The 12,661-nt window shown below is 36.1% G+C and overlaps 1 protein-coding gene across 10 annotated transcripts in view; it reads left to right on the top strand.

Moving 5' to 3' along the window:
- The window catches only part of AKT3 (AKT serine/threonine kinase 3), a 254,412-nt gene that overhangs the window by 181,747 nt on the left and 60,004 nt on the right, over window positions 1–12,661 (top strand). For 7 of the 10 annotated variants that reach the window (XM_081039287.1, XM_081039285.1, XM_081039286.1 and 4 more), the window contains 2 exons: window positions 6,390–6,455; window positions 7,828–7,896. The exons of 2 other annotated variants lie outside the window; for them this stretch is intronic. In XM_081039287.1, coding sequence (XP_080895413.1) covers window positions 6,390–6,455; window positions 7,828–7,896 — 135 coding nt within the window. The remainder of the gene's footprint in view (window positions 1–6,389; window positions 6,456–7,827; window positions 7,897–12,661) is intronic. One more of the 10 variants, XM_081039288.1, reaches the window with a different exon arrangement.

A 12,661-nucleotide genomic window follows, 5' to 3' on the forward strand; every position in this document is an offset into this window, starting at 1 on the left:
GTTCAAGATGGAGAAAATAATGTGAATAGAGTTAAAGCACCTAGTTAAGTAGATCCTAAGCTGTTTGTAGAAGATGGAAGGCAGTGTTGTGAAGTGGAAATGACCATTAATAGTGAACTTAGGTGGGATCAGCTGTGATTTTCTCACCTGCTCTTGGGCAATTTAACTTCTATGATACCTACCTGCTGAGATGCTACAGGAATTGACGGAGATGACACCCTTGGTGTCCCTGATAATGGAGTACAGATGTTCTCTCCCTCCACTTCTGTGCCATTTCCTACTTCTTATGCCCTCCATCCCCCCAAAAATCCAATTAACGCAAAACAGCAAGTGGGGCAATAAAGAGAAACTTTTAGACCATGTGTAGTAGAGAGGGAATGATAAATTGGAGAGGATTGGGGAAATAAAAATGTGGAGGACTATTATTCTGCATCATGTCCTCAAGAAATAAAATCCCATTCCCCCTAAATCTTCACTCTATAAAAGCAATTATATTTAAAAATTCATTATTTGGTATTTTACTGCAGATGAATATACAGTCATGTACCACCTAGTGCCGTTTTGGTCAGCAATGGAATGCATCCAAGACAGGGATCCTATGAGATTATCATGGAGCTGAAAAGTTCTTATATCCTATTGACATCATAGCTGTGTGCTGATGTCATAATGCGAGACATCGCTGACATGTTTGTGGTGACAAACCTACTGTATTGCCAGTCATATAAAAGTATAGCACGTGCAGTTAGGTACAGTACGTAATGCTTCCTGATGATGATAAACGACGATGTTACTGGCTTAGGTATTTACTTATGTACTTACTTATACAATACTTCTTATCATTATGTTAGGGTGCACTTTCTAATTATTAAAAGAAGATTAAAACAGTGTGCTGTGTTATGCCAGCAGCAGCGTCATACATGTTATGTTACTGCTTCACCTGATTGCATCGTTTTCTCTTGTACTTGATTTAATCTCATGTTCTGTTCATCGTGGCCCCTAAACGTGCAAAATCCACTGCTATGGTTGCCAGTAAGATACCACATCGAGTGATTGACCTGGAAACGAAATTAAAAGTGATTAAGGATTCGGAAGCTGGGAAATCAGTGACGTCCCAGTCAAGCAGGTCCCATTCCACCATAGTTACGATCTTAATAACAACGTGATGGAAGCTTCATCGAAACAACGAGACTAACAAAAATTTGAGGAGGGCCATATATCAGAGGTGGAGAAACTTCTAGTGACCTGGGTTGAAGACCAGACACAGAACGCGTATCCCACTCAGTACCATGAAGATCACGGCCAAGCAAAAAATTACTTTGCGATGTTGAAAGGAAAGGCTGGTCCCCACTATGATGTTGGATTGATGCTAACTCTAGGTAGTTTAAACAATTGAAGAATTGTTATTCATTATATAATGTGAAAGTGAGAGGTGAGTCTGCGAGTGCTGATGTGAGGCAGGTGTAACATTTTTGGAAACTCGAGAGAAGCTGATTGTGGAGGAAAATTAGTTGCCAGAGCAAATGTTCAATATGGATGAACCTCCCTATTCTAGAAACAGATGCCTTGAAATACTTCCGTCCACAAGGAGGCCAAGGCATGCCAGGTTTCAAGGCTTTGTAAAGGACAGGGTAACAGTCTTGTTTGGGGGCAGTGTTGCAGGCTACAAATGGAAACCTATTGTCATCTGGCCTGGAGCGACCCCGGGGACTCCCAGCATATCAGTGAGCACACACTGCCAGTGTACTAACTAGAGGAGCAATCAGAAGCCACAGATGACCGGCTCCTCTTCCAAGATGCCCTCCTGAATTGCTGTGCCAGCGAAATGGAGAAATACCACTTGGAGAATAAGAAACCTTTCAAGAATTTGCTTCTTGTTACTAATGCTCCTGATGTCCTCCCTTTTTTGGTGATCTTCATCCCGATATCAGAGTGGTATTTCTTCCTCCAAACATCACCTCCTTGATCCACTTGGACCAAGGTGTTGTAGCAGCTTCTATGACCTGCTGCCCAAGGAGGACCTCTGACCTGGCCATCGCTGCACCTGAGAAGGGCACTGAGAGACACTGATGCAGCTCTGAATCATAGTGACAATATCTATGACCGCATCAAGACCCTTGCTTGGGCTTGCGGTGATGTCACCGAGGAGTGTATGTGTGGCCCTTGGAAGGCGACACTCAAGAGGTTCATTCGTCCATGACATCAAGGGATTTGCCGGAGCTGTGGAGGTTGGAAAAATCCACAAGGCTGTGGGTGAGATGGCAAACAACTTGAACCTGGGTGTGGATGGTGACATGGAGGAGCTTCTAGGGGGGTTCCTGAGGACTAATGAGGAAGTGACTAATGAGGAAGTGTTAGAACTGGACCAGGAATGTACAGCTGAGGAAGAGGCAGGAGAAAAGGAAATTGAAAGAGAAGAAAAAGAAGAACAACTCCCAAGAAAATTCACAGTGAAGGGGTTAGCAGAAGCCTTTGCAGACCTCTCTAAGCTTCTTAGAAGGTTTGAAAACGTGGACCCAACAGCGGCATGTTTTCATTAATGGAGAGGAACGTTCATGGTACATTATCTGCTTACAAGCAGATCTGTGATGAAAAAGGAAAGAAACCAAGCAAACTGGCGTGGACATGTTTCTGAAAAGAGTGACGCCTCCTCAAGGAGAGCCTTGGGCAGCGCCTTCAGGAGGTCCCGGAAGAAGGCACTATTGTCACCGGAGATGACAGCCCTGTGCAGGTTATTGCCCCTGAAGACCTTCCAGTGGGACAGGAGGTCATGGAGGCGGGAGACGGTTGAGGCTGATGCTGCCGACCCCGGCTTAGGCACGTGTCTGCGTTAGTATCTTAGTGGTAGCAAGAAAATGTAAAATTTAAAAATAGAGAAAAGCTTATCAAATAAGAAGATAAAAAAAATTTTTGCGTTTTTGTGTTTTAAAGCTAAGTGTTATTACAAAAGATTCAAAAAGTTAAAAAAAATTAAAAGTTCATAAAGTAGAAAGGTTACTAAAGTAAAAAGTAAGCGAAGGTCATTTTATTGCAGAAAGAAAAATATTTTTATATATTTAGTGTAGCCTCTGTGTGCAGTGTTTGTAAGTCTCCAGTAATGGACCGTCATGTCTCAGGCCTTCACACTCATTCCCACCCACTCCCTGACCCACCCAGAGCCACTTCCCCTCCTGGAAGCTCCCCTCAGGGCAGGTGCCCTGTACAGGTGGACCATTTTTTTTATAGCGTATTCTTCCTGTACCTTTTCTGTTTAGATACACAACTACTTACCATCGTGTTACAGTTGCCGACAGTATTCAGTGCAGTAACGTGCTGTACACAGTTTGTAGCCCAGGAGCTGTAGGTTGTACCATGTAAGCGAGGTGTGTAGGCGTCTGAACCATTTAGGTTTGTGTAAGTGCCTGTGTCATGTTCACACAACGAGGAAACTGCCTAAGGGCACATTTCTCAGAACAGCATACCCAGCATTTCCTGAAAATGTGTTTCAAAACTTTTTCATGAAGACGTTATTATACTAATGGTATACCCAAGCATTTTTAGCACTCTTCATTTGCATAACCATGATCAACAAATGGAGTTTTAAAAAACATCACTTTGTTTTAGCCACTGTTTTATCACTGCTATTTTTAACTTTTGGTTCTTACATGTTGCTTTTGACTGTAATTAAAAATTATTGGCATCTGTGTTTATTTTGTAGCTTGTGCATACCTTATCCTCATAGCAGAGACTAATTAGTATGTGAAATACAGTACCATTAAATTTGCATTAAAGGGGAAATTCTAATCTGATCAGATGTAAAATATGGTAGAAAATACATTTAAATATATTAAAGTATGTACATGGTATCAATTGTTTCATTCTTATAACAAAGAAATACTGTTTTAGTTTTTGTGTACATACATTTTTACTTGGTTTTTTCAATGTGTTTAGGCAGATTACAGAATTTAGAAAAAAATTAATCTCAAGACAGTTACTAAGTGATTTAGAAAAATAACTATTATATGTGATAGCCTTATTTTAACAAATTAGAATGAACTATTTCACAGAAATATTTTCTGAAGCACTAGAATGTCTTTTCTGGTTCCAAATGGGTTTCATACTTACCCTATTTACTGCCTCAAATTACTTAACATCCTAAATCATAACAAGTTAATGTTCTCGTCTGTGAATCTTTCTGACCACCTATAAAGAAGTATTTCTTTTGCTTCACGCTCCTGTTGGAAATATATAACTTTTATGTTACTACTGTTAATTTTATATGTTAAAAATATTTCAAAAGTGTCCCCTTTTTTTCTGTTCCTACTGCTGTCATAGTACTCCAAGCCATCGTCACTTCTCTCTTGGAATACTGTAATTGTCTCCTAATTGATCCCTTCTATTTTTGCTGTATTTCTTCTCAGAGGACCCTGAGTAAACTTCTCAAAACAGAAATCAAATTGTGTCACCCTCCCCACCCCATCCCTCTACCTGCCACAACATCCCATTAACCTGATTATACTCTTCCGACAGCATTGGTTTTCCTTCATTACTTCATTTACAGTAGTAGATACCCCTCATTTTTTCTTAATACCGTTTATCAGAATTAGTAATCATATATTAAATCGGATATTTACCTGTTTTATCTTTTCCACTAGCCTGTGAACTCCACGAGTGAAGGGATCCTGTCCTTTTTTAAAAGCAGTTTGTACCTGCACCACCGTTAGCATTTAGTATGTGCACATCAAGGCTTTCATTTTGTAATGAATGAATTTGATTCTGTACATCACAAAATACCCACTTGCCTAATCTTTACGGACTTCACATTCATTGTATTCTCATAAACTGCAATGTCCCCTTGGCTTGGTTTTTTTCCTCTAATACCGATCACCATATGATTAACTAATGAGCGTTTCCTGAGGGCAGGACTCCTTTCTGTGGGGTTCACTGTCGTCTTCAGTGGGTGGAACAATACCCAGAATCTATCTGTTGCACATTTGTTGAAGGAATGAATGATTGAATAAACGAAGTTGAACATACTTGACATCTTGGAATTCATTCCTATGGTAAATAGTTCAGTTCAACAAACATTTATTAAGTGTCTACTGGATGCTAATCATTATGTTACACACTATGGGTATAGAAATCGGTAAGTTATCGTGTCATTTCTACTTCTGATTTATTTGTATTAAGATATTTGCTATTGTTCTAATTAATTTAGTAGTTATAGTATGACGTGATGGGCTTGTTTGAGCATTTAAGCCTGACTCTTATTAAATAAGACTGGAGTGGTTTCTTACTCATGCTTTGTTTCACTGGTTTTAAATACTGCGTCATTAGTTACACTTTATCCTTTCTGTTCAGACATAATTGGTCTCACTCTCTTAGAACGGTTTTTGGGTCTTAGCGTCTTTGATCAATCTATTGTTTATCTTCTAGGTCTAACTAAGGTCAGATGCTTTAGTAAAGACAATACAGTGTCCTAAAATTTTGCTCTTCACATCTTAATTTATAATCTAATTGTGAGTCGCTGACAGTGGTAAGAAATGAATCCAGCTAGGGTTTTGTTTAGGATCTTGCCAGAAGCAGAGACCAGAGATGCTGTGTTGGTTTCAGCAGTTATCTTCCTTTCTTTTTTAAGATGGAGTTATTTTTGCAATATAAAATGTTTTCCATTTCTCCATATGTTGAAGAAAATCTCTCCTAGTTCACTTTTGATGTCAAGATGAGATTTATATACAGAATTGGGGTAATGCGCTCTTAGTGTATTTTTGGTTTGAAATATACCTAGGTTTTAAACTTGTCATTTAGACTAGCTTGTGACCTTTTTCTTTTTAAAGAAGCATGTTAAAAAGCCCCAAGCAAAAGATGGAATTTTTATACTATGTTCCTATTTCTAAAAAGTATAATTTGGAGTTTGGTCTTATATGTGTATTCTCTGTTCCCCTTTCCAATAACTGATTTTTCTTTTAATTAGGAGACTTACAAATTCTATGATCTTTACCGAAACGTATTGTCTATATCCCCCTGAGTAAAATGTTTCAGTCACAGAAATATTAATTACTCCATGCCTAAATATTAGTTGAGAAGGCATTCCCTTCAAGGGGATGCCTTACTCTTTAATTTTCTATGTCCCAGATAATTTTTTGGTGATTTTTGTTTCATTATTGACATACTTTGATTAAGTATGTCTGAGTTTATATGACTTCATACCTTATAGCTATCTGATTTAAGTCATTAAGTTGATCTTTTTTTCTGGTGCAGGGGAAGCTTACCAATAAATGGGGCATGTCATTGCGTTCTAAAATCTTTGTCTGTCTATAGGTTTTGCCTCTTCTGGTCTTAGAGAAATAGTGAAAATTTTATATTATTAGTGCTTAGAACGTATATTAAAGGTTTGCCTTTTTCTTTTGTAGGATGAAGTGGCACATACTCTAACTGAAAGCAGAGTATTAAAGAACACTAGACATCCCTTTTTAACAGTAAGTGACTAGAGGACAGATGTTATAACATTTTAAATTTAAGGGAGTTTTATTACAGAAACTAAGCTATGAAAATAACATTTTACATAACATTCATTTAGACACGCCATTTTCTGTGTGGGAAGACTGTAAGTCAGATTTCTTTGAAGTTATCAGAATGCATGGATTAAGTTTATAATATGCATGCATTAGTAATCTCTCCTATTGTACACCTATTACTCTTTTGAAATTTCACTGCCTTAAAAAAAATCAGTAGAGCAAATAAATTACATGTGGCATTTTGAGGATGGCATTGTGAAAAATAGCGGACTTAAAAGAGGTTCTACTGAAAAGCTTTGGGATTTTATGTTGCTTTTGTTTATTGGCTTCTAGTAAATATATAAATTATCAGGCAGCATTGTCTTCAAATATGAAAGGCAGAAATCTTTACTGAATTTTTATACAAATTGAAACTTCTTTTAGTTATAGAGTACTTTAAGAACTAACAGGAATACTGAATACATTAAATTAAAGATCGAATAAGTCATGGTATGTTTTCTTCACTCGACAAAGCATAAACTTATTTAGTTGTTATGAACTGAGTTTTTTAGTCCTGTTTCTAAGTTGCTTGTAATCGAGGTATAATTTTGATTTCTGTATATTTCTGATTCCAGTGAAGTAATTAAGATAAAAAATAACAAAACAGAAATAGACAAAAATAACAAAAATAGACTTTCAAAAAGGGGCAGCTTTTAGAGATTTGGGATTACTTAAAGTAGGAATTTTTAGAGGTATCATCAGATACCTAGACTTATGTTGTTACATTGCTGTGTGTTTTTTTGTCCAGTGTATTAAGATAGCTCTAAAGTTCTGATATTTTTATAACTAATAAAATTACATGAATCAACTCTGTTGGATTGGGTCATGTTATGCACCCAATATGCAGTAATTTATGTTGTAACTATAGTAGATCTCCAAATATAACTATTACAACTATATTCCTAAGACTTCCCCTAGAGTAATTTGTAGGCCTCACTTTAAGGTTGCATTGGTCCCCAAAGGGGACCAGTATGAAATACATTTCATACATTTCATACTGAATACAGCATGAAATGGATGGCACAATAAATTGGGAAGTGCTCATCACACAATCACTAAGTTTATTTTATTTAAAATTTTTAGTTTTCCCGTGACAATACCCATTGCTGATCTAAACATAATTTGTTTTATGTCTCATAAACTCTTACTTGAGTATGCACCCTTAAGGAGTAAACAGACTCTTCAACAACAATAACAATTCATTTCATCAATCATGCTTACTGTTTCTAAGTGTTCTGTTTTGGTGCCATTATAAGAATGTAGGATTATAACATTTTTTCTTTTTCGTTTCAAGTCCTTGAAATATTCCTTCCAGACAAAAGACCGTTTGTGTTTTGTGATGGAATATGTTAATGGGGGAGAGGTGAGTCACGAAATGAATCCCGCACTTGCATTTGCATGGTAATATTGTCATTAGTTTAAAACAGCTATTTAAAATATAAGTCATCATATCACAGTTCTCTACTTCTTGACGGAGATCGGTGTAACTCTTTTCTACTATTGAGTAGATGGAAGTGTTATAATTCCTAATGAAATGTAATGATTGTTTGTCTTTCAATAACTCTTTTATATACTGGGAAGTGTAATCATATTCTCCTTTTCTGTATTTTTCAAATGTAAAAAAATTGTACCAAAAGTAAAATCATGTTATTTCATTTTGAAAATCTTCATATAGGATGTACGATGCTTTATGAAGTTCTTCCTCAAGTTTTTGTGAAACTTGTAAAAAATTATTTTACTCATTTTAAACTCAGTTGAACAATAGTCCATAGGCTCATTGTGGCTGCATGGTAGTTAGAGTAACCTTGGCTGTAGTTTTTTTATTTTTAGGAATTTTAAGGGATCATATAGTTTTGAGGAGAAATTCAGTGATTTTAGTAATACATTTCCTTTATTACTTTATTTCTTATCTTTTCTCCTCCCTATTTTGATGAAAATTAATGTGGGAGGAAATGAAATTTATTGGAATAGTTAACTGGAAATAATTTATGTTGTGGGCTTTCTAAAATAAATTTAATTATTAAACAGGGCTTGTAGCTCACGGACTTCAAAAATCTTATTTTCCAAAATAGATTAAATATAAAAATCCTCTATAAAATATTTGCTGCTATTGAATTATCTGACTTGGGATTAGTTCATTGTGAAAATTTATTCATTTGGTAAGCACATTTGGAATACCTAGGCAGTGTGGGTTTATCAAAGTGTACTAAGACAACATCCTTTCTATGAAGGAGTTTTTAATTTATCTTCTAAGTGTATTACAAATTAGAATATGTAGCGAAAGACCCAAGTGCTAATAAATTCATAAAAGAAAATTCTTTATGCCTGATCTGGCATTTAGAGTAGGCCTTAAATGAAATCTCAGCAAGGGAACTGACTTAAGAAGACATTTCAGGCAGAGAGGATGATGGGACCAGAATCACTGGTGGGTGAGCAAAGGGCAAGGAAGGACCTGAGCAGAGTGAGAGAATAATAATAGCCCAGGCGTTCAGGACTGGGCCCTGGCAGTCAGAGGTTCTCTGAGAAAATACAAAGAAGACGGGTATCGTGGAATCGTATAGGGTTGGTATGCCTTAATGACTGGTTAATCGGATGCGGGTAGAAAAAAAGAAGTATCAAAGGTGGTTTTTGGCTGGAAACAGGGAGAAATAATAGATATAGTGAATTTATGAAGAATATGTTGAAGGTAAGATTGTAAACTTGGTTTTGAAAAGGTTTTTCCTGATGTTCCAAGGAAATACGTATGTGGTGATATCACAGAGAATGAATACAGGGTCAGAACTGTGGATACAGATTTGGAGCCATTCCCAGAAAGGTTATAATATAAGTTATGGCGGTGGATATTTTGTTTCATGGGAAATTAAATTGATGAAACTTCTGTGTTAATATCTATCAAAATTAAAAATGCACATATTCTTGGACCCTGCAATTTCACTTCCAAGAATATACCCCACAGATATACTCACAAATATGCCACGAAATGATTTATGGGTAAATGTATTCACAGCAGCATTGTGATACCATAAGTGAACATTCAGTAAGGAGACTGCTTCAATAAGTTGCATCATATGTATGAAGTGGAATACTTTATGTCCATTCAAAAGAGTAAGGCAGTGCAATATGGGCTAATCCAGAACGATTTCTGAGGTACATTATGAAGTAGAGAAAATAGTGTACAGACAGAGTATAAAGCATGCTACCAGTGTGTTGAAAGAAAGGAAGACCATACATGGAATATCTCTGCAATGACACACTGGCCATTAGTGCCTGCCTTTGGAAACATGAACTGAGTGGCTGTGGATAAGCTGGATAAAGACTTATTTTTGACTTATGGTCTCTAGGGCAGCTTTTATACTTTGTTCCACAGATTTTTTTTACTATTTAAAAAGTTGAAGGAAGGAAGATAGGCAGGTGGATGGATGGATGGATGGACAGACGGACGGACGGACGGACGGACTCTTACAGAGTATCACGTATTTACATCAGCTGTAATAACTATCACAGTGTTTTATAATTGCCTATTTACTTGTCTGTTTTTCCCACTGGACTCAGAGTTCCCTAAGCGGCTTGTTCACTAATATAACCCCCGCGCCTTACACATTACCTGGCACATATTTGACAAATATTTACTTGAGGATTTGAACTTCACAAATATTTACTGGATGATTTGAATGAATTAATAAGTGAATGGATGAACAAACTCTCTCAGGGAACAGGAGTAAAAGAAGCTGGCAAACGTGGTCAATGGGAACTGCTGAGGGGTAGGAAGAAAAATAGGAAGTAATGTACTATGTAGTTTATTTTAGAAAAAAAATTGAAGATTTGTTTTCAGGAGGAAGTATCTTTGAGTGTGTTTATAAAATACATATTTATTGAGTCTTTGTGTGAGGCACTGTGGTAGGTATTGTGGACCTACAAATCTCAATGAAACATAGCTCTTACCCTCAAAGTTATAGTTTAGTGTGGAAGATAAGGTACAAAGTTTACATCAAGTGTAAAAGTGATAATTATTATTTGTTATTATTATCAGAAGTGCAGATTAAGGGCTGTGGGACTTCACAGGAGAAAAAGAGTTTTGTGTGGTGGGATGAAGGGAAAATTTCTAGAAGCTTCCTAGAAGATGCTAGCTAGCTGGCACCTGTACTTTTATTCTAAACCTAGAAGACTTATGAGATTAATTAATTGATGATTGTTGGAAAAGTTTACACATAAAAGTAGATTTTAAGACTAGCCAGATGGTTTTCTTTAACTTTGAAACTCCTACATTGTTTCTCTTGTTTGGCATTTCTTTTTCTGAATTTCTGTTTTGGGAGTGTGTTCTAGATAAAGACTGAATTGCTTGATATATTGAAGCAGATGAACTGATTCTGCATGTGATATATAATTTTGAAATGCATAGATAGTAATTCTAGCATTGCCATATATGTGTGTGTGTGTGTGTGTGTGTATGTATGTATGTATATATATACACACCAGGGTGCCAAAATTATATATATAAGTAAACACTTTGATCAGTGTTGCTCAAGCAGTAGTTCGCCATAATCAGAAGTGTCTGGATGCTGATAGTAACCACTTTGAGCTCCTCTTGTTATTGCAGAAGTCAAACGTGACTTCAAACGTGTATTCATCTTTTGTTATCAGTATATATTGAATATTACAATTTTAATAGTTTTCCTTTCTTAAAATGTGTATACATTTTTTGGCACCCTCTGTATATATATTTATGAAAATTTAATTATTGACATTCACACAATTTTAGTAAAAATGAAAGTTTTGTATATGTAATCCCCCAATTTTTTATTCTTTTAAGTTATCAAATGTACTTTTAAATAACATTTTAAAATGTATTTTATAAATACTAGTGGTTATTTAGTTCTTGGGACTTAATGGGATTGTTTGAATTCTTGAATTTATCATTTCTGGGAAAGAAATCTATGTTCAGTATATCCTTATGATGATTTATTTAATGTCGGTTTTGCTTTAGGTTCATCGTGTGGTTTATTCTGCCCAGGGATTTTTCTTAGAAATGCAGAAAACTCAATTGCTGTAAACAAACAAACAAACAAACAAAAAAGAACCTAAACATAGTACTTATGTTTTTGAATAAGATTGAAATAGAAAGAAGTAAAGTAAGGGAAGCTATGAATTCACACACACAATCCACAGCAACACTTACAGATACTCCATGGGTTACCCAATGGGGAATATCTGTATGATATGTAGGAGACTTGAGCAGGAGAATGCTATCCTGTAGAAAAGCACGCTCCGGTAAATTGACGGTACTTACCCAAACGGCAGCACCCTCAAATCTCTACATCCAACCTTTGCCGAGATCAGCTCCTATCGTGGGCCCATTGAAGTAATTTATTATAACTAACCCAGCTTTTATTCAACTCATTGTTGATTTTTAATTAGCGATAGCATCCTTTTACCCTATGTTCTAGAATGTTTATCTTAAAATATAAATACAGCAGTTGAGACATTCCTTTTCTTATACTTTCTTCACGTGTTGTGAATATCTGGACTTTTTTCAGCCTCATATACTGCACAGGACTTTAGTATGCTTGTGGCTATGCTTGTTATTATCATGCTATTTGCCGGTATTGTTTAAAGCACTAAATAATCTTGATGAAAGTGGATCGTGAGATAAATACTGATTGTGAAAAATCAACAGTTGCTCTTTATAGGCCTATCAGTATAATGGACTCATATCATAATTGCACTTAATTTTTATGAATTCAAAGAAATAGGTTCAGCAAGAGATTCGATGAATGGATGGATGGATGGATGGATGGATGGATGGATGGATGGATGGATGGATGGATGGATGGAAGGAATATGGTGATTCTGTTATTCTTGATGAGTGGACTCAAAGAGTGACCTCAAGATGAGAGACATATAAAATTTGCTGTTCTTTACTCCATGTCAGTTCCTACTTGCCATCCTTAGAGTTTCATGGGATATAAACTCTGGAGCTTAACAATACATAGTTTTTTATAAAACATTGTCTTTAAGTACATTGTCACACAGGAGTTTATCTAAAGAAACTATATTATTTCAATGCTGGGGGAAATACTGTGCTGGTCTTAACTGTATTGAGCCAGTATGTTGGTCGCCAGTATAGTACT

The sequence above is a fragment of the Rhinolophus hipposideros genome (assembly GCF_964194185.1).
Source record: "Rhinolophus hipposideros genome assembly, chromosome: 26".
Classification (NCBI taxonomy): Eukaryota; Metazoa; Chordata; class Mammalia; order Chiroptera; family Rhinolophidae; genus Rhinolophus; species Rhinolophus hipposideros.